The sequence below is a fragment of the Bos taurus genome, chromosome 6 (genome assembly GCF_002263795.3).
Source record: "Bos taurus isolate L1 Dominette 01449 registration number 42190680 breed Hereford chromosome 6, ARS-UCD2.0, whole genome shotgun sequence".
In the NCBI taxonomy this organism is placed as follows: domain Eukaryota; kingdom Metazoa; phylum Chordata; class Mammalia; order Artiodactyla; family Bovidae; genus Bos; species Bos taurus.
Window position 1 is genome coordinate 84,187,789 of NC_037333.1, and position 23,536 is coordinate 84,211,324.

The following is a 23,536-nucleotide window of genomic DNA, read 5'->3' on the forward strand; positions in this document are numbered from 1 at the left end:
AAATAATAGCAAATGAGAGGTTCTTGTGACTGCAGCCCCTTTGACACAGAATTAGAAATAAAGTGACATTAGCAAGTTGGAGGGTTAGGAGGGTCCCAACACTTGTATCCCCCATAAAATCTACAAAAACAATAAATGCACAATTAGAAACCATTGAAAAATATGTAGAACTAAAATTTAAATTCTCTTCATTGGAAATTCAGTGTATTCTTTAAGATTTTCCCTGTGGTATGCAAATTCACATATATTTACATACGTTTAATTTTATGTCCAAAGAAGAATGTCATGCTTATTTTTTGTAATTTTTGCAACTTTTTATTTACTTAGTAATGTGACATGGAGAGTATTCAACAATATTGTCCATAATCCATCTGTTTTCTCTCATGGCTGTATAACGCATACCTATGTTGTAGGTTAGTGTGTTTATAAACTGATAGCAATTTAAGTGCTAGTGGGAATTCAGTATATAATTATGAACCCACCTACCAATGCAGGAAACATAAAAGATGTGGGTTTAATCCCTGGGTTTGGAAAATCCCCTGGAGGAGGGCATGGCAACCCACTGCAGTATTCTTGTCTGGAGAATCTCATGGACAGGAGAGCCTGGCAGGCTACAGTTCATGGGGTGGCAAGAAGTCAGACATGACTGAAGTGACTTAGCATGCATGAACACTTGCAAGTCTTTCTGTATGAAAGATAACCAAGATGTAGAGTTGCAGTGTTAAACAGTACATTTAAATTTTATTTTCAAAGGGTATCTCCACATTATACATACAGAAAAAGAGTTCTCCTATATTATTTGTTCTGAAAATTATTTTTGGAAAATAATTTGCTTTAAAAAAATTTTAAATTATGAAAATATGCATTTTCATATAGTTCCCTGTATATTAGAATTTTTTAGGTAGATAAGATTTTTAGTTAGAATTTCAATATCAAACTCTCAGAAATTAATAGAATGCATCTATAGAGAAGTAGAAGAATACAGTAGACCTTAAAATCATCATGAATCAATTCAACATATTAAGATTTATGCAATTTTTACACAACAGTAGAATACAAATTCTACTCAAGTTCCCATAGACTATAAACTAGGAGACACTGAAATATATCCAGAGACATAAGTGGCTTAGTTTCCATTTCCAAAGCACCAGTGACTTTTGTCCATTTCTACATGTCATCGGCCATTTCACTTCTGTGACTTTCTTATTCATCTTCATCTATTTTCATATTGGATTGTTTGACTTTTTGTTGGAGTTTTGGAGTAATTCTCACTATACAGTAATGACAAACGCTTTTTTTTGTTACAAGTGTTGCAGGATAGATTTCTGGAAAATTATTTAGAACTATATGTGTGATTTAATAATATTATCTACTATGGTACCATATTAATTCTATCTTTTTTAAATATGGCAATTATGTTGAGAGGCAGTATGGAAAATTCTATGGTACATTTTTCCTATCATTCCCCAAGCATCAATTTATTTTTAAATAATTTGAATAAATTATGCCTTAGACTGATGAATGTTTGTTATATGACTTAGATGGTGGTCCTCTTGATCAATAAGACCCATTTCCTCACCTGGACCACCTTGATTATAAACTGCTTTCCTGATGTGCAATTTACAAAAGTGACTTCATATTGCTTTCATTTGATTTACCAATTTTCCATAAACTTCATGTAATTTTTGTATTTTGCCCATTGTTATCTGATTATGTAAGTCAGAGGAGGTCTAGGTTTATCATTCTAGTGTCTATGCACACCATGTGAAACACTGTTTACCATATTCAATAATTTTTTAGTAAATCTTCTGATTTAAAATAATAAATTTCAATATTTACCCATTTACTTTTATATAATTTTCATCAGCTTTCATCTTGGTATGACATTTTTCTAAATCTTAAAACAGTTAAAAAATTCCTTGTAAACGAATTTTGAAAGGAGGTGCTGAACTGTGAAAAGCCATTTTGTCACAGGAAGATAGGAGCCTTTTCATAACTCCTTCCTGTTGAAATAAGCTGGAAGAATTCCACCTCTGGGGCATTACTGCTTTGGGACCCAAATACAGCTATTCCCTTTTCCTCTTCTTTCCTGTTTCAGCAAACTTTCGGCAACAGAACAGAAAACATTTTGTGATGACAAATACAGCAGTTGCCACACAGGCCAGCAGGAACCCGATCACATCCAGAGAGTGGTACTGGAACCAGGTGAGCTTGTGGGCGGCAGGTCGCAGGTACTTGGCTCCTTTGTGGCGCATGACAAATTCAATCCAGAAGACTGCTCGGTCAAGGGGCTTCATAGGCTGATCACGTTGAATGGTTGATAACCACATAGCATTCCGTTTATACCTGAAGGAAAATCAAAGAGACATCAATTTATAGAATGAACTATAAAAGTTAAATATGTGAAATTTCCATGCAGAGAGAGGAAATGAGTGCCACATAGAGTGGAAGAACGATTGATTGTTTTTCTAAGAGATAATTATAGAGATCTAAGTTCGTCGGCCTGGAGAAGGAAATGGCAACCCACTCCAGTGTTCTTGGTGGAGAATTTCATGGACGGAGAATCCTGGCAGGCTACAGTCCATGGGGTCGCAAAGACCTGGATATGACTAAGCAACTGAACACAGGCACAGGAGCTTATGGGCTTGAATTTGTTGAATGCATAGGATTTCAAGCTATGAAGAAAAGAGAAGACAAGAGAGAAGTGTCTGTAGCTTGAGAATGGAGTAAGTTAAATTGTGAAGGTGAAAAGAAAAGAAATACATGACTTGAGCTATCCAGTAAGGAATTGTGAAGAGATCTGGCAGAAAAGCTTTGAAACACTATCATAATCCAGAGATAAGAGGTAAATACATCATGAGCTTCAGAGACATGGCCAGATAGCACTGGCCAGGAGTTGGTTTTGACCTTATATTAGTGAAGCAGTGGTAAAAGTGTGGAAGTGAATTGCCTTCGTTTGAATTCTGACTCTGACACTTACCTTGCTGCCTGCTTTTTAAACTCCATTTCTTAGTTTTTCATTGTTAAATGGAATGCATAGCAATAGTATCCTATCTGATTATTTGGAGGAATAATATATTGATCCTTAGATGTATTATTAGTATACAGTAGACTGAGTAAATTTTTCCTAATATTATTGTTGTTTTCCTTGCTAGTTATTTTAGAATACAGAGTGTGCCAAACATTTCACCCTCAGACTTTCGAGTTTTATTTGTTTTTATTGTTGAAATGATGATGGACTAACAGACAAGGAAAGAGGAATAAAGCGATATGATGCATGAACTTTTATAAATAACAGTGTGGTAACAATGGAGGTAACTTCTCTCCCTGTTCTGTAAAAAACTCAGGGGGAGCATTGGGTGTTTGAGAAGAGGGTAGTAGTTCAGAAATACTTTTAATAGAGTAGGGAAAGTTTATAATGAAGAAGTTACTTAATATGTATAATGGACTTAGTACAATGTGTACCATATCATAAATAGTCAATATATATCAAGCAGTACATTATCTTTCTTTATTGACGCTAGCTTTGCTGGTGCCGCTTACTGCTGCTGCTGCTGCTAAGTCCCTTCAGTCATGTCCGACTCTGTGCGACCCCATAGATGGCAGCCCGCCAGGCTCCACCGTCCCTGGGATTCTCCAGGCAAGAACACTGGAGTGGGTTGTCATTTCCTTCTCCAGTGCATCAAAGTGAAAAGTGAAAGTCAAGTCGCTCAGTCATGTCTGACTCTTAGCGACCCCATGGATTGCAGCCTACCAAGCTCCTCCGTCCATGGGATTCTCCAGGCAAGAGTACTGGAATGGGGTGCCATTGCCTTCTCCGGATGCTAGCTTTACATTATTAAAAATTAAAAAATACACAAAGATACTAGAGAGAGTTACTTTTACATAAAACTGCCTACTGAAACATATATTTCTTTTAAAAATAAAGAAACTATTCTTCTAATGGCAGACATTTAGTGTAATATTTGTGCTAAAATTAAATAACACTGTTTTTAAAGCACAAATGTCCATTGTGCTATTATTGCCAATATAGTCTCAAAATGTTTTTTTCCAAAGTCATCATGAAACAAAAGGGGGAAAATACATACATCATATTTATGATATTAGTAGTAATAATATTACTCAAGTTAAACCATGAAACAATTTGAAAACAAAATGTTTCTGGTTTCAGAAAATTTGGTTTTTACATAGGAATATCCCAACTTGTCTTTTCAAAGTCAATTACTTTTTGATTTTACAGTTCTTCAAAACAAGACAAAAATAACCTAAAGAAGAACTAAGAATGTACCTATATTTGGGCTTCCCAGGTGGCACTGGTGGTAAAAAAAATAGTCTCAAAATAGTTGTAATTAGATAGTTCTAGATGTTTATCTTTCATCTTTTATGGAAAAAATTTTAGCACAGAAAATTTGAAAAGTGCTCAATGTAATGAGAATTTGAGATGGATCATGTCATGGTGATTTACTAAAATTAGACCATTTTAGAAGAGTCTAATGGAGAAGGCAATGGTACCGCACTCCAGTACTCTTGACTGGAGGATCGCTTGAGCAGAGGAACCTGGTGGGGTGCAGTCCATGGGGTTGCGAAGAGTAGGACATGACTGAGCGACTTCACTTTCACTTTTTCACTGTCATGCATTGGAGAAGGAAATGGCAACCCACTCCAGTGTTCTTGCCTGGAGAATCCCAGGGACAGGGGATCCTGGTGGGCTGCCCTCTATTGGGTCACACAGAGTCGGACACGACTGAAGTGACATAGCAGCAGCAGCAGCAGCAGCAGAAGAGTCTAAAACATTTGCGGAATTCATATGCTGAAGGAAAGTTGTAAGTGTGCAGATGAGTGCTTAAAGAGTTCATGGTTTCCTACTTTAACTTTGTTCTCAGTGCTTCCTCTTAATCCTTGTTACCACCTAGGGATTCTTCTCATTCTAATGAGGAGCTCTTTCAAAATTTCTCCACAATCCTTAAGCCTCTCACAAATCTTTCCCCTAAAGCCACTGAAAACACACAATGTGACCCAATAGGTTACTAATGACTATTTTCAAAGCATTGAGCAAATCTTACTGAAGACTCCTTGCTGCCTCTTGTGTCTTCCTATGAGAACGCCTCTAGAAATAATACGTAGTAAAACATATATGTGTATATATATACTCACGAAGGATTGTTAATGACTTGCTTCAGTGCATTGAGGAAATCTGTTTTTGACATTGTTTCCAAGTTCAATCTGACAGCTGCTCCTTTGGCCTTCACTCGGTTGATGTTATCAGGTTGCTCAGCAAACAAAGGAAGGCCCACCATAGGGACCCCGTGGTAGATAGCCTCATAAATGCCATTGGTTCCACCGTGAGTTATAAAGGCCTTGGTTTTTGGATGACCTAGGATTGTGTGAATTTCAGTAAAATTATTAATTAAAAGTCTTAAAAATGAGAAAAGGGCATTAGAAGACACTGAAAGAAAGCAATGTTTGTTTGTTTAATATCACCCTTGATTACACACAGGAAACTGCATTTAAATAGCTTTTGGAACTCAGTGCAAGAATCCACTAAGTCTGCTGGAGAGGTAAGTGAAGACTTCATGAAAGAAGTACTTTACCTTTTGAATGTCATAAACGAATTCAAGATCAGCTTGAAAGAATATTCTGCGTAAAATAAAGCGGATGAACAAAAATACCAGAGGAGGGCATGTCAGAAATATATTCTCTTAAAGAAACAGTAAAGTCATTCAGTCCGATAGAAAGGGTGACAAGGCCACAGGAAGGGTAATGGTAGTTGTACTGGAACCAGAGGAAGGAAAATCTACATTACCATAAAATGTGTAATTGCCTCAAGGAAATGATTGCAGAATTTTTCCTACAGAAAATGAAGGGTCATTGGTAATAAAAAAGGAGCGGGTATTTTTCAGTGGATCTTAATATCCCTACGGGGGGGAAAAGATAGAGAATTCAAAGACAGAACAACCATCTCTGAAGTTATTTAAAAGTTCATGGCTCAAAATGATTACAGCTAAAATAAGACATTTTGATTCTAAGGGACATCTCTATGTTTAATAAAGTGACAATTGCTATATTTTCTATTTTCACCTAGAGCTGGAAATAAAAATAAAGGAGTGAAGTTTTCTTTTTGAGTGTTTCAATAATAAATACTTGGTAAGTTTGTTTCCTGTTGAAGTACGATCACTCTGCTCAGCTGTTACCCATGCTTTCAATTGTTCTACCAAGTCTCACCAAGAAGGTCATTCTGGGGGACCCACTTATACAGCCGAGTATTGGGTCCTAAGGTGTCTGGTTTCTTGCCATCATATCTCCATAAAACCTGTTAAAGAAAATATTCCGTAAGTTGAACTTCAAATTTATAGGGATAGAATTCTAAAGAGATTGAAGACAACTAGTTAAAAGTCTTCCATATGGAAGACTTTTCATATGGAATTTGCCATATTCCATATGAAATGTCATATTCCATATGATATTCAGTTGAAGCTGAAAGTCCAATACCTTGGCCCCCTGATGTGAAGAACTGATTCTTTAGAAAAGACCCTGATGCTGGGAAAGATTTAAGGCAGGAGAAGAAGGGGACGACAGAGCATGAGATGGTTGGATGGCATCACTGACTCAATGGACTTGAGTTTGAGTAGCCTCTGGGAGTTGGTGATAGACAGGGAAGCCTGGTGTGCTGCAGTCCATGGGGTCGCAGAGTCAGACACAACTGAGTGACTGAGCTGAACTGAACTGATGACAGTTAAGGAAACAAGGACATGACCTCTTAAGTAATGATATTTACTAATACACTGCCATCAATAGGAAGAACCACATTTTATGAACTTATTCAACCAGGTGTGGTATGCACTAATGACTGATGCCATAAAGAAATGAGATCTTGAATAGCAAATTTATATATTTAAGAAATTGCTATTGGTCTCCATTCTATTAAAAAAAGTGGCAAATCATTAATAACATACATTTATTTGCTTTATTTCATACACTAGCTCTTATTTTAAAATTTAATTGTCTCTTACTGATTCCTTTTGGATTCATAGTAGGGACTTTACTTATATACACTTACTCATATAGCTTAAGTAATTTTTACTAGAGTTTTATATCTTTTGGTTTACAAAAAGGAATACATTCAATCAGCCACTTATTACAATTAATATTTCTGCTTATTTAGTAATTTATTAATAGCAAGTAATGGCAACCCACTCCACTACTCTTGCCTGGGGAATCCCATGGACGGAGGAGCCTGGTAGGCTGCAGTCCATGGGGTCGCGAAGAGTCAGACACGACTGAGCAACTTCACTTTCACTTTTAGCTTTCATGCATTGGAGAAGGAAATGGCAACCCACTCCAGTGTTCTTGCCTGGAGAATCCCAGGGATGGGGGAGCCTGGTAGGCTGCTGTCTCTGGGGTCGCACAGAGTCAGACACGACTGATGCAACTTAGCAGAGAGAATTAATGCTGTTTAGGAGATAGCTTCTTTTAGATTACAAATTGTTAAACACTACTTCTAAGAAAAGTGTCTATTAGCAATTTTTGACATGAATCCAGTGTATTACCACTTTTCTAGGTTAGGAAAGTCTTTAAATTTAGAAAAGAAAAGCCTGTCAGCAATTTGTAACTATTAATAACAAAACAGCTGTTGGTAAAGTTCAAAAACTGTGGTGCTAAATTAGTACCAAGCAATCTTTATAAACTGGATTATAATTTTTAGTTGTTTAACTTCTATTTGCTATGTGAATGTAAAGTAGGTTTCCAGCAAAAAATTAGCATGTGTAGTTAGGAGAATACTACGATCGATATCAGATAGTAAACTAAAAAAGAAGTTCACAAACATCCAAAGACCCTTGGTGTATTTTATACATTAGAAAATAAGTTACTGCTATATTTTATGGAGAAGGAGGCAGCTGATCCTTTTCCATGCCAGTCTTTCTCATGCTTGACTCCTTCTTACAGCCTCTTTTCTTTCCTCAATTTAGAATAGTAATAGAAGCAGAGTCCATTAAGGACTAGACTTTACAGTGCACCGGGTTCATCCAAAGGGCAGGACCCCACCTTCACCCTTTTCCTTTGCTCTTCCTGCCTCAGACTTTGGCAGGACCCAGTCAACCATCAGAGAAGGCGATGGCACCCCACTCCAGTACTTTTGCCTGGAAAATCCCTTGGACGGAGGAGCCTGATAGGCTGCAGCCCATGGGGTCGCTAAGAGTTGGCACGACTGAGCGACTTCACTTTCACTTTTCACTTTCATGCGTTGGAGAAGGAAATGGCAACCCACTCCAGTGTTCTTGCCTGGAGAATCCCAGGGACGGGGGAGCCTAGTGGATTGCCGTCTATGGGGTCGCACAGAGTCGTACACGGCTGAAACGACTTAGCAGCAGTAGCAGCAGTCAATCAAGGAGGCTGATGTTTCTCTTTCTCTGAATCACTGTGGCTATACGGATATCTGGCAGCAGATTGCGGTTCCCTGACCATCCTTTCTCTGTGTAGCAACCAGAAAAGGACACTGAAGAGGGCTGTTTCAACATTTAGGACAAGGAAAGGGGTTGGGATTTCCTGGCAGGTAGAAATTGCATGGCACATTGCAGGTTTTTGTCAATATTGCTTAACATTATTGTATTATTGGGTCTTCCCTGGTGGCTTAGATGGTAAAGAGCCTGCCTGCAGTGTGGGAGACCTGGGTTTGATCTCTGGGTTGGGAAGATCCCCTCAAGAAGGAAATGGCAACCCATTCCATTATTCTTGCCTGGAAAATCCCATGGACAGAGGAGTCTGGCTACAGTCTACGGGTTTGCAAAGAGTCGGTATTATGCCTACTGTTAAAATTTAACCTCTGAGAACACCTGTATATGTATACTGTGTCCTCAGGAGCCCTTCATGGTAAAGGAGTAAACTACATAACAGAATGTGAGATTTCTTTTCCTGCCTACAACACTATTATAATACCAAAATTCATACTACATCTCTTAAATATATCTCTTTTTGATTACAATGTAAGTCCAAAGTTATTGTCAATCAAAAACACTCTGTATACCACTTTAGCATCTGCCATGTATATTTTGTTTTTTTATAAATATCTCAGATAAGTTGGAGCTATCATAGTAGTTTACCTTTCTTGCAAAAATTTTCTGTAATTAGACCTTTTATAGAGTTTAACGGACTCATTAGTTGCTGTTGTCATTCAGTTACTAAGCTGTGTCCAATGCTTTGCGACCCCATGGACTGTAGCCCACCGGGCTCCTCTGTCCATGCGGTTTTCCAGGCAAGAATACTGGAGTGGCTTGCCATTTCCTTATCCAAGCGATCTTCCCAACCCAAGGATCAAGCCTGAGTCTCCTGCATTGACAGGCATACTCTTATACTGAGCCACCAGGGAAGCCCAACTTGTTAAATAGTTGTCCACTATTAAGTTACTGTGTGTACCTTTTGTGGAATCTGGGCAAGAGCTGATGCAATCATATTGGCTCTTTCTTCTGTCACGTTAGTGACCATTGACCCCAAAGTAAACACCACAATACCATTTTCTCCAGAGCTCTGCACAAACTCTTCCATTTCCTGTGAAAAAAGCATTTGCTCCATCACAAAAGAGCAACAGCATAGCAAACATTAACTGAAGGATGGCTACAAACACTATAATTAGGAATTATTGGTGACTTTTTAAAAAAAGTGGTAAAATATACATAAGATAAAATTTACCATCTTCATCATTTCTAAGTGTATAGTTCAGTAGTGTTAAATATATTTGTCTTGTGGAACCAATCTCCAGACATTTTTCATCTGGCAAAACTAGAAGTCTATGTCCATTAAGAAGCACCATTTCTTCTTTGCCCAGCCCCTGGAGACCTTCATTCTACTCTAGTTTCTACAAACTTGAGAGTCTAGCAATCTCATAAAAACTGAATTGTATAGTATTTGTATTTTTGTGATGGATTATTTCACTTTGCCTAAGGTTCATCCATGTTTTGCCTTGTTTCATATTTCCTTTTAAAGGCTGAGTAATATTTCATTGTTTGCAGACACATTTTGTTTTTTTTTGCTTTATCTGTTGATGGATGCTTGGGTTTCTTCAACCTCTTGACTCTTGTGAATAGTGCTTTCATGAACATGGTGTGTAAATATCTCATCCTAATTTCATAACTAATTTCAATTTTTTATATATATCCCCAGAAGGAGAATTGTTGACCTCTATGGTAATTCTATGTTTTATTTCTTGAGGAATCTCCATAGCGTTTTCATTAATGGCTCTCTTTTAAACAGATGTTATCCCTGAGATCCTTGGGAAGGAGATATGTAATATGAGGTTAATTTCTTCTAATATGTGTATTTGTGCAAATGTGTATGTGTGTAAAAGCAAGAAAAAGACAGTAGTGAGGAGATACTATTAAACAATGCTACACTCAGATTCTTCATCAATAATGTTATTGATTACTAACATAGATTATTGGAAAGATTTGCTTCCTTTGTGCCTCAGCTGGCAAAGAATCTGCTTGCAATGTGGGAGACCTGAATTCGATCCCTCAGTTGGGAAGATCCCCTGAAGAAGGGAACGGCAACCCACTCCAGTAATCTGGCCCGGAGAATTCCATGGACTGTATAGTCCACAGGGTCACAGACAAAGAATTGGACACAACTGAGCAACTTTCAGTTTCACTTTTTGCTTCATCTTATTTATTATTATAATCCTACTAAATCACTAATTTATTCCATACATTCTGGTGAGTTATTTTAGTTTCATCATTTGTATTTTATTTCCCTGACTATTAGTACTAAGAAAAAGTTATGATTCTAATAACTTTCTCATTCTTTCAGCTCTATAATCCTTATACCTCAACTTAAACTTTGCCAATATTTCCCAGACTCTCTCTCTAAATTACTAATCACTGACAATGAGGAGTCTGGCATTGCTGTTTGTATGTTCTACGAAAGAGTCCTGAGTCCTATATGTAAAACCCAGAGATATATCTGTGTATTTATATATATATTTGAGTGATCATATTGCTGAATTTGTTTCAGTTCAGTTCAGTCGCTCAGTCGTGTCCGACTCTTTGCAACTCCATGAACCGCAGCATGCCAGGTCTCCCTGTCCATCACCAACTCCCAGAGTCCATCCAAACCTATGTCCATTGAGTCGGTGATGCTATCGAACCATCTCATCTTCTGTCGTCCCCTTCTCCTCCTGCCTTCAGTCTTTCCCAGCATCAGGGTCTTTTGTTTACACTTTCTTAATGTCACAGTAGGATGTACTATGTGTAACTTCTGTGAACTTGTGGTTCACATCAAACTAAATAAAGCTCCTGGTGAAGCTGTATTTGCTGGAATTGTTTTAGAGTTATTTTGTTGAGTAACCCCAGATCCTCACCAATTAAAAATAATTTTGTCACTAATATACTAGAATAAATCCACATTGCTCAATGTACTCTCCTAAAAAAATTGTACGCTTGGAATTGTATCAGAATTATTTTGTCTTGTAGTCCTTCACACTTTCCAATGTAAAATTTTTATCTTCTATATTAGAATAATTCCACATTCCTCATTGTACTCTATTACAAAAAAAATGCAGAGAAATTTTCCTGAATAGCTAGTGAAAATGATGTACATATCTTTTAAACTTCTTTCCTTTTTTTCTGTTTTCAATTTACTATTTTTTTCTTCTGGAGAATAATGACTCAACCCTTCCATCATAAAATGTATATTTTTTGACCCTACTTATGATCATAAAATATTTTTTTAACCTATTTTTAACAGAAAAAAAAAGACAATGGAATCTTTTTTCAAACTTTAACCTTGCAGATTACATTGTGTAGAGAATTCTTTAAAAATGTAATTTCACCCTGATGATATCAGTCTCAATATGAACTTCAGTGAACTTTCCTATGACTCACATGTGTGTGCATGCTCAGTTGCCTCAGTCATGTCCGATTCTTCACAACCCTGTAAGACTGTAACCTACTAGTCTCCTGTCCATGGGATTCTCCAGGCAAGAATACTGGACTGGGTTGCCATGCCTTCCTCCAGGGAATCTTCCTGACCCATGGATTGAACCCACATCTCCTTTGGCTCCTGCATTGCAGGTGGATTCTTTACCACTGAGCCATCAGGAATGACTGACTCACATGGTACATCCAGGTCATATGTATATTTCTAGTGACCTTTAGCAGTATTTAAAGTTATGTGTCTGCAGTATTTTGTTTCATTGTCTTACTATTCAAAGCTCATTTTTCTCTGCTCTGGAAGATGCATCCCTATCATATTGTAATACAGCCTTTCTTTAAAAATTAATCACAGATGTGGACTGATTATTCTCCTTCTCTGACATCTTTATGAAAATAACACAAGCAGTAATCCAAGTCTATGCCCCAACCAGTAATGCTGAAGAAGCTGAAGTTGAAAGGTTCTATGAAGACCTACAAGACCTTTAAGAACTAACACCCAAAAAAGATGTCCTTTTCATTATAGGGGACTGGAATGCAAAAGTAGGAAGTCAAGAAACACCTGGAGTAACAGGCAAATTTGGCCCTGGAGTACGGAATGAAGCAGGGCAAAGACTGATAGAGTTTTGCCAAGAGAAAACACTGGTCATAACAAACACCCTCTTCCAACAACATAAGAGAAGACTCTATACGTGGACATCACCAGATGGTCAACACCGAAATCAGATTGATTATATTCTTTGCAGCCAAAGATGGAGAAACTCTATACAGTCAACAAAAACAAGACCAGGAGCTGACTGTGGCTCAGACCATGAACTCCTTATTGCCAAATTCAGACTTAAATTGAAGAAAGTAGGGAAAACCACTAGACCATTCAGGTATGACCTAAATCAAATCCCTTATGATTACACAGTGTAAGTGAGAAATAGATTTAAGGGCCTAGATCTGATAGATAGAGTGCCTGATGAACTATGGAATGAGGTTCGTGACATTATACAGGAGAGAGGGATCAAGACCATTCCCATGGAAAAGAAAGGCAAAAAAGCAAAAAGGGTGTCTGGGGAGGCCTTACAAATAGCTGTGAAAAGAAGAGAAGTGAAAAGCAAAGGAGAAAAGGAAAGATATAAACATCTGAATGCAGAGTTCCAAAGAATAGCAAGAAGAGATAAGAAAGTCTTCTTCAGCAATCAATGCAAAGAAATAGAGGAAAACAACAGAATGGGAAAGACTAGAGATCTCTTCAAGAAAATCAGAGATACCAAAGGAATATTTCATGCAAAGATGAGCTCAATAAAGGACAGAAATGGTATGGACTGAACAGAAGCAGAAGATATTAAGAAGAGATGGCAAGAATACACAGAAGAACTGTACAAAAAAGATCTTCATGACCAAGATAATCACGATGGTGTGATCACTGACCTAGAGCCAGACATTCTGGAATGTGAAGTCAAGTGGGCCTTAGAAAGCATCACTATGAACAAAGCTAGTGGAGGTGATGGAATTCCAGTTGAGCTATTCCAAATCCTGACAGATGATGCTGTGAAAGTGCTGCACTCAATATGCCAGAAAATTTGGAAAACTCAGGAGTGTCCACAGGACTGGAAAAGGTCAGTTTTCATTCCAATCCCAAAGAAAGGCAATGCCAAAGAATGCTCAAACTACCGCACAATTGCACTCCTCTTACATGCTAGTAAAGTAATGCTCAAAATTCTCTAAGCCAGGCTTCAGCAATATGTGAACCATGAACTTCCTGATGTTCAAGCTGGTTTTAGAAAAGGCAGAGGAACCAGAGATCAAATTGCCAACATCCACTGGATCATGGGAAAAGCAAGAGAGTTCCAGAAAAACATCTATTTCTGCTTTATTGACTATGCCAAAGCCTTTGACTTTGTGGATCACAATAAACTGTGGACATGTCTGAAAGAGATGGGAATACCAGACCAACTGACCTGCCTCTTGAGAAATTTGTATGCAGGTCAGGAAGCAACAGTTAGAACTGGACATGGAACAACAGACTGGTTCCAAATAGGAAAAGGAGTTCGTCAAGGCTGTATATTGTCATCCTGTTTATTTAACTTATACGCAGAGTACATCATGAGAAACGCTGGACTGGAAGAAACACAAGCTGGAATCAAGATTGCCGGGAGAAATATCAATAACCTCATATATGCAGATGACACCACCCTTATGGCAGAAAGTGAAGAACTAAAAAGCCTCTTGATGAAAGTGAAAGTGGAGAGTGAAAAGTTGGCTTAAAGCTCAACATTCAGAAAACGAAGATCATGGCATCCGGTCCCATCACTTCATGGGAAATAGATGGGGAAACAGTGGAAACAGTGTCAGACTTTATTTTTGGGGGCTCCAAAATCACTACAGATGGTGACTGCAGCCATGAAATTAAAAGACTCTTACTCCTTGGAAGGAATGTTATGACCAACCTAGATAGCATATTCAAAAGCAGAGACATTACTTTGCCAAAAAGTTCGTCTAGTCAAGGCTATGGTTTTTCCTGTGGTCATGTATGGATGTGAGAGTTGGACTGTGAAGAAGACTGAGCGCCAAAGAATTGATGCTTTTGAACTGTGGTGTTGGAGAAGACTCTTGAGAGTCTCGGACTGCAAGGAGATCCAGGCAGTCCATTCTGAAGGAGATCGGCCCTGGGATTTCTTTGGAAGGAATGATGCAGAGGCTGAAACTCCAGTACTTTGGCCACCTCATGTGAACAGTTGACTCATTGGAAAAGACTCTGATGCTGGGAGGGATTGGGGGCAGGAGGAGAAGGGTGCGACAGAGGATGAGATGGCTGGATGGCATCACTGACTTGATGGACGTGAGTCTGAGTGAACTCCGGGAGTTGGTGATGGACAGGGAGGCCTGGCGTGCTGCGATTCATGGGGTCGCAAAGAGTCAGACACGACTGAGCGACTGATCTGATCTGATCTGATGGCAAAAGCAAGAGAGAAGGCAATGGCACCCCACTCCAGTACTCTTGCCTGGAAAATCCTATGGATGGAGGAGCCTGGTGGGCTTCCGTCTATGGGGTCGCACAGAGTCGGACACGACTGAAGCGACTTAGCAGCAGTAGCAGCAGCATGGCAAAAGCATGCAAAATACAAAAAGTTATAAAAATGAAATAAGGTATACTACTGAGTAGGGATATCCTTATTTTAAAATTCATGCACTTTTTTAGAAGAATAAAATATATTTGACATAAAGCATTATGGAACTTAAGACATAATGATTTGATACATTTATATATTGTAATAGGTTTGCCATTTTAATGATAGTTTACATCTTCATAATGTTACATAATTATATTTTCTTTTTTTGTGGTTGTAATAACTAAGATCTAGTCTCAGCATGCTTGATGATTATAATATTGTTGTCTACAATCACTGTTCTGTACCTTATGTCTATAGCACTTATTTACTCTGAGATGCAAGTTTGTACCCTTAAAAGCATCTCTTTATTTCTCCCAGCCCTTAGCCCCTGGTAACCACTACCATATTACTCTCCTTTATTAAAAGTCTGACCTTTTTAAGTTTCCTCAAACAAGGGATTGGTGTGTGTGCTTAGTCACTCAGTCGTGTCCGACTCTTTGCAATCCCATGGGCTGTAGCCTGCCAGGCTCCTCTGCACGTGGGAATTCTCCAGGCAAGAATACTGGAGTGGGTTTCCATGCCCTCCTCGTACAAGGGATATCATACAGTATTGGTCTTTGTCTTTTCAAAAAGATAAACAAAAATGACAAACTTTAGCTAGACTAACAAAAGAAAGAAGAAGACTCATAAATAAAATTAGAAACGAAAGAGAAGACATTAAACTAAAATCACAAAAATACATAAGGTCATAAGATACTGCTGTGTAGAATTATACACCAACAAATTATGTACCACAAAGAATAGATAAAGTCCTAGAAATACATAATATGTCAAGGCAGAATCAGAATTAGAAAATCTGAATAATTATAATGAGTAAAGATACTGAACCAGTAGTCAAAAATTTCCCAACACAGAAAACACCAGGACTAGAAGACTTCACTGACACATTCTATAAAATATTAATATTTACTGTTGTTCTTGAGTCACTAAGTTGTGTCTGACTCTTTGTGACTCCATGGCCAGTAGCATGCCAGGCTACATGGGGTTTTCCAGTCAAGAATACTGAAATGGATTGTCATTTCCTTCTCCAGGGGATCTTCCCAGATCAGGGATTGAAACTGTGTCCCCTGCTTTGGCAGGCAAATTCTTTACCACTGAGCCAACAGGGAAACCAAATTATACATTCTTTCTTTCCTCCCTATTTGTGTATGTATTATAAATTCTCAACGATCTTAGTTTAACTTAGAATAAAATTTATTTCCTGGTCCATAGGTCCTGGTCCTTAGAAGTATATGAATTTCAGAATTTGGAGGAAAGAATTCTGAAAATTTTGGAGGAATTTGATGCTGGTGACAATTAAAATCTAAAAAAAAAACAAAAAACTACAATGTTCCTTCAAGGTCAGGGAACTGCATCCACCATGTCACACATGGAAATGGTCATCACTGCATTGTTGTCCAAGCTCTTTAACTCGGAGATCCCCATGGCCACACTGACTTCTGAGCCCATTCTCAGCTCTTCCTTGGAGGCCACAAGCAAAGTTATATCAACAAGGGGAAAGACTATATGACCAAAAATGCCCCCCACCCAAAGGGTTCTCTCCTAAGATAATTTTCCCAGGCTTTATAAATGGCTTCTAAATTGCAGGGTTCTTTCTTATTTTGGGTTCTAGGAACCCTAGGTATCCACTGGTTGGAACTCGAGGGTTCTTAAACTCCCCTGGGGTAGGGACATTTAACATGCATATGTGTGATTTTTTTTTCTTCTACTGAAGTATAAACATTATCAGAATCAAAATAATATTAAAGGAAGATTTTCATCTCTGTACATCAAAGAACTGTGAGTACCATTAGTTCAAATATGGTTGATGAAAATTGTATGAAACTTATCGTGAAGTCTTTCATTAGAAAAGACAGTAAGTTAATATCAGTTTTGCTTTTTCAACCTGAATCTCTTTAGTTCTCCCAGCTGATTCACTTGTCAAGTCTTTTAGGAGTTGCACGGTTACATTTCAGAGACTGCTTAAACAGTATGGACCTCATTTTATAAACAATAATATGATTATCTGAAGAAAATATGAATTTCTCCTCCAAATATGTCTATGTAAACTTGTAATATGGAGAAGGCAATGGCACCCCACTCCAGTACTCTTGACGGAAAATCCATGGATGGAGGAGTCTGGTAGGCTGCAGACCATGGGGTCACGAAGAGTCGGACATGACTGAGCGACTTCGCTTTCACTTTTCCCTTTCATGCATTGGAGAAGGAAATGGCAACCCACTCCAGTGTTCTTGCCTGGAGAATCCCAGGGACGAGGGAGCCTGGTGGGCCGCCGTCTATGGGGTCGCACAGAGTCAGACACGACTGAAGCGACTTAGCAGCAGCAAACTTGTAATATAGTTTAAAAAGCCAAAGAGAGGAAAGTAGTAATTCTGAGACTATGAAGCTTCATAGAGACTAAAGTGGGATCTCTGTCAGTCCCTCATTCAGACACATCCCCACATAGCATGAAGCTCATCAGTACTTACTCCAAGGGTTGTGAATCATTGCTTCAAAAACTTTTCCTAAAAAATTAAACAGGAGAGAAGGAACATTTCTAAACTCATTCTACAAGGCCAATATTACACCTTGATATCAAATACACAAGGACATTCTAAGTAAAGGAAACTATATGCCAATATCCAGGGTAAATATATATGCAAAAATTTTCATCCAAATATCAGGAAACCAAATTCAACAGCACATTAAAAAAATTATATACCATGACCAAGTGGAATTTATCCATAGGATGCAAAGGTGGTTCAACATCCAAATCAATAGATGTAATACATTGCATTAATACAATAAAAGATAAAATAACTTGATTATCTCAAGAGGTGGAGAATAACATTTGACAAGATAACATCCTGTCCTGATAAAACCTCCTATATATTGGGTGTAGAAAGACCTCAACATAATAAAGACCATATATGGTAAACTCAAAGCTAACATGATCAACAATGAAAATTTGAAAACTTTTTCTCTAAGATCAGGAACAAGACATGGATGGCCTCTCACACTCATTCAACATAGTATTAGAAGTCCTAGCTAGAGCAAGGAGGCAAGACAAAAAGATAAAAGGTATCCAAATCAGAAAAGAAGAAGTAAAATCGTCATTCTTTTTTTTTTTTTTTGGTGGATGACATAATTTTTTTGTACAGATAATCCCAGAGGTTCAACTAAAAACCTGAACTAGTCAACACATTCAGTAAAGTTATAGTATAAAAAATCAACATACAGAAATTAGTTGCATTTTTCTATGCTAATAATGAGACATCTAAAAAAATTATGCTATTTACTATATGATCAAAGATAATAAAATAACTAGAAATAAACTTAACCAATGAAGTGAAAACTCTGCACAGTTATAAGCCTTTGTTGGAAGAAATAGCAGAAAAAACAAATAAATGGAAAAACATCATGTATTCATGGATCATAAGAGATAATACTATTGAAATATCCACACTACTGATGCCAGCCAGAGCATCACACCTACCAATTTCAAATTATACTACAAAGCTGTAATATTTAAGACAATATGCTATTGGCCTAAAGATAGACAAATAGAACAGTGAAAGAGAATGCAGGGTCCAGAATTAAAACAGCATTTATAGTCAATATTTCACAAGGAAGACAAGAACACCTAATTGGGAAATGTTAGTCTATTCTTTGTCTTCTGAGAAAACTAAGCACTTGCAAAAAAGTGAAAGGAGATCCCTATTGTATACATTTCACAAAAATGAATCAAAGACTTCACATAAGACTAGACAGCATAGTAGTCTTTAAAAAAAAAGTGGAGAGAAGCTTCCTTAATATTGGTTTTGAAAATGATTTTTTTGAATATGACACCAAAATCATGATAGAAGAAAAAAATCAATGATAGGACTATATCAAACTCAAAAGCTTCTTCACAGCAAAAGAGACAATCAACACAATGAAAATACAAGCTACAGAATGGGAGAAAAGTTTTTCAAATCACATACTGAATGAGGAATTGATATCAAAACTATTGATGCATTTTGCCAAAAGTCAATTCTTTCAAAGGTAATGAAAATTTCTGAGAACCTAATAATTAATAGAAAAGTTATTGTTTGAAGGAATAATTTTCTATATGATGAAATCCTCACAATAATTGACTTGGATTCAAATCTTGCTTTACAACTTAATAGCAACAGCTACATTTACTGATTATTATCATTATCCTACTGTTCATCTTTCCTTGTCATTCTCCCTTTCCTTCTAACCTCCCTTCTTACTAACACTATCATGTTCCTGAAATGAGAATGGTGAAATCTTTCAAAATACATGGTTAGGCAGTGAAGAACTGTCACTAATCTTATTTCAGCCTTTAGACACTATGAAAATTACCATAGATAACTCAAACAATTTGCAATCCAAAGAGTTTTCCCTTTGAAAAAGATATCAGTTTAATTTTTCCACCAATAATGAGTAGACTAAAGAATCTCTTAAGAGATCACAAAATAGTTTGCTGAAGATTATTTGCTTCCTATTTAAGTTTTAGCTACATTAAAAACTAATCATTTTAATTTATAACAAATTATATTCTTGCTTTCCTTCATTAGAAATAGAGCCCTATGAACTGAAGAAATTTTATAATTGGACAGTTTTCAGATTCAAGTGGCACAAATTATTTGGTCTTTATCATAATCTGCAGAATTTATGATTCCTATATAGGCAGTGTGCATTTTCTCTGTGTTCATTCTGTCAGGCAGCTATGATGTTGAGACCTACACTCCTTAAGAGAGCTTTGCTGAGGTTTTTGTATAAGGTCAGGGTAAGCAGAAAACACTTGGCCTAATAGACGAAGTTATTCCTTTTATGCTGTAAGCTATAAAACCCTGGGATTTCAAATGAGGACTGGTTTAAAAGCTGATGTGAAGGCAAGGAAATGTTGTATTTGACTGCAAAAATTGTTAGGGCATACATTTATGTTGTCAAAGAATAATTTTCATTTTGTCTAGAGCACAGGTGAACAGAAAATAATTCTAGCTTTTCATCTTGCTCATTTAATTACTGAAACCTTAAGAAATTCTTAATATTAAAATCTTAACTTGTTATTAAATTATATTTTATTTAAATTTTATTAAATTACTTTTATTAACTTAATTTTTTTCTAAAAAAAATTAAAAATTTATTTTTAAATCACTTCATGGGATATCTGCTTTCTAGGAATTTACTGGAGAGCATAATCTTGATGTGTTAGGAAACCAGTCTTGATTCAATTAGGAATTAAATCCAGGTGGCTGGCACACATTGTGTTATTGATAGTATGTAATAGCAGCAAAAAAACAATACTTAATATTTCTTCTAGGCCACTGAGTTTGTGTCAGGGACATTTTGGATGCTTCATATGTACAGTTTTTTTCCCCACAAGAACAATATGAGGTTGGTACTATTATCATGATTTAGTGTGGTCATATCTTTTCCGTCCTTGTTTCCTGTATTTCATAGCAACTTGCTAAATGGTGTCCCTTTCTACTCTTCCCCCTTTACAATCCAACCCAGTGACTATATCCTATATAGGTTGTTTTTTTTTTTTAATGTGATCAAATCTCTCCCTTGACCCTTTTAAAGTTCTACCTAACACCTTTACTAGATGCTTCAAACTCCTCATAATTCTCTGTCTCCAACTTACCTCTTCAGCATCATCTGACTCTTTACTGAGCCTCTTCCTCTTTTGATGAAACTTGGACTTCTTGGCCACTATTATTACTACTCAACCTGCTTTCCTTTTGTATCCACTTCTGCCCTTATACCTTCAATTATTCCTGAATATCCTTTGGATCTCACCTTAATTATTAATGACTCAGAGATATTTCTGTGATTGCTGTTAGATGTTTCCTTATCATTGTGGTCTTTCCATATTGTAAAAATTAATACACAAGTTTTATTACTTGTCTGTATTCTGTTTTTCCAGGTAGAGCATCAAGTGGCAGAAACTGGGTCTCTACCATTTCTCTGCATATTATCACTTACTTTTGGAATATGCTAGTCACTTTATAATTATTTTTAATGAGTGTCTGATGCTTTATTATGCATTAAATGATGAAATCATAATTTAACTGACATATTCTCAAAATCTCCCAGGTATCCCTCTTTTATTCTGTAATGTTAACGAAATTCAGATACTTGTGTTGGTGTGGAATATGAGTTTCTAATTGGAAGTCACTTTAGTTTCCTACATCACTCTCACTGTAATTAAACATTATAAATAAAGAATGCAAAATTATTCCTACTGAAAATGCAAAGTTAAAGAAGCACAACAGAGAAGAGTAGGTGACCTTAGGCAGAGGTTTGGCAGGTTTGCAGTGGAGGCCTCCAATAAATTCAACATTTGGTAGTAGTGGGCAAGGATATTCAAAATCCCAGTAGGATCGAAAGAGCCAAAATTCAGCTTTTCCCATTGTCTCTAATAATGTAGTTGGTCTCCCTGGAAGGAAGGAAAAAAAAAACAAACAAACAAGACTCAGATCAAATGAGAATATTGCCATATATATATATATATATATATTAGGTAAGTTTTATAAAAGAGATTGGGGGAATGATGTAGCCAAAGATGTTTGAATGTTTCTATTCTTTGATAAAGCAAATATATATGTGTGTGTATAATATATATTAAACATAAAATGTCTGAAAACTGAACTATATAAATAAAAAAAAAATTAATGCTACCTGGAAGCTTGTGTTACAAATATGTGTGTAACTCTTCAATCTACATGTCTTCATTTATTAAGACATTTTATGAGTTTTCTAGTGACTTTTTTCAAGTTAAAAAAGTTTAGTAAGATGGATATACAATTGTTTAGAGAAGTCCTAAGTGTTTCAATCTGTGGTTTATGACTTTCTGGAGTGTCCTGTACTAGTAATGGACCACAGGATTATATCTTACCCTATCATGTAATGTTTCTATACATTTTATGAGATTGATGGAACATTTTATATTTTCTTTTCATCATTTTACTTATAATAGACAAATTTCTGTGACTTTATACAAACTTTTATTCCAAGGAAAATTAGGACTTTATGCCATCAACTAAAAACCTGACTTACCTAGTACTTCACTGTAAAACTGGTCCCACTTCTTCTCATTTAACATCTGGAAGTAAAAGTCAAAATAAAGTACATATATCATATTTTTGACCCTCTCCATGAATGTCATGTGATCACTTAATTCAGACAATATAACAGGTACGTAGGATGGTGAGTATGGGAGTTTCCCACTCTTCCTTTCAATTGAATAACCGGGAGTGAAGCGGACACTGTACACTAAAGGTACTTTAAATATCTCAGCCAGCAGCTCTCCACAGGGTCCAACGGTATCTGCAAGGACAACATCAAACCTTGATTCATGTAGTTTTGTCATAAGTTTCTTGTTTGAAATAAGTTCTTTACAGATCTTTAGAGTAAGATCAGAATATTCATCAAATAAGCTTTGCAGTAACAAAGGAAATGTCCAAAATGAATTTGTCAGGTCTGTCCAGTTCCCGACAAAATTCTTCAAAGCATCCTCAAAATCATCTTTAGTTAAAGATACTGAGAAATTCTCAAATTTGATGGCAGATGGTTTGTTGGGATCAATCAAAATGGAAGCTGAAGATGTCAAAACAGTCACCTCATGACCCCTCATGACAAGTTCATCCAGAATTATCTTCATATTCATCCAGTGACTATATTCTACTGGCCACACCAGCACCTTTCCACAACTCCCAGAGCTAAAGTAACAAGTCAGCTGTAGCAGCAGCAGAAGCAAGAGCCGTTTCACAGCCATCATGTTCATATGCAGTACTTCTTTAAAATAACTGTGTCTGGCAGCTCAAGCTCATAGCCAAAGAGAAATCAGTCTGGAAGTTAAATTACAACTCCTCCATTTCAAGTAAATACATGATATGAACGGTCAGCAGGTGTGGAGAGCAGCAAAAGGGCAAAGTGTAGAACACTTCCAGATGAGTGTGTTTAATGTTTTGCCAGTGCTATTACTCATCTAAAAGTCAAGGATCTTGTACAACAAATTCACTATGTTATGTAAGAGATAAGACTCGTGTAGAAACAGTAGGAATGAGAGGCACTTTTGTCTGCAGTCTCCTTGACACAGAATTTGAAATAAGGTGACATCTTCAAGATGGAGGGCTAGGAGGTCCCAACACTTGTATCCCTCACAAAAACAACAAAAATAATAAATGAACAAGTACAAACCAATGTAAATTATTTGGGGAAAGTTCTATTATAATGATGAAGGAGTAGAAACCCTGAAGAGGGCAAAGCAAAAACTGAAGATGTCCATGTAAAAAACCATGGGAATGATTTTACATACATAGCAACATCCTTCAGTTCAGACCAGCTTGGCAGCATTAAGGATCCCTCCATCAGGATCTTCCCCATGGAGACAAAGAGAGCAGGAGAATTCCAAAGAGCATCACCTCTGTAAGCATCTGCAGCCTTTGTTACTGAGGACTTCCA

The 23,536-nt window shown here is 36.9% G+C and overlaps 1 protein-coding gene across 2 annotated transcripts; it reads right to left on the reverse strand.

Annotated features, from left to right (window-relative positions):
* Positions 1–713: 713 nt before the first annotated feature.
* Positions 714–22,876, reverse strand: LOC100138004 (UDP-glucuronosyltransferase 2B31). 2 transcript variants are annotated; one of them, XM_015471663.3, is made up of 7 exons: positions 22,692–22,876; positions 22,130–22,175; positions 21,361–21,509; positions 9,412–9,543; positions 6,223–6,310; positions 5,155–5,374; positions 714–2,346 (listed from the first exon to the last, which is right to left on the reverse strand). In XM_015471663.3, the coding sequence occupies exons 1-7, from the start codon at positions 22,854–22,856 to the stop codon at positions 2,067–2,069; spliced, it is 1,080 nt and encodes a 359-aa protein (XP_015327149.1). In that variant the 5' UTR covers positions 22,857–22,876; the 3' UTR covers positions 714–2,066. The 2 variants fall into 2 exon arrangements, with proteins under 2 accessions (XP_015327149.1, XP_002688365.1); XM_002688319.7 differs by having other exon boundaries at positions 22,130–22,876.
* Positions 22,877–23,536: the final 660 nt, after the last annotated feature.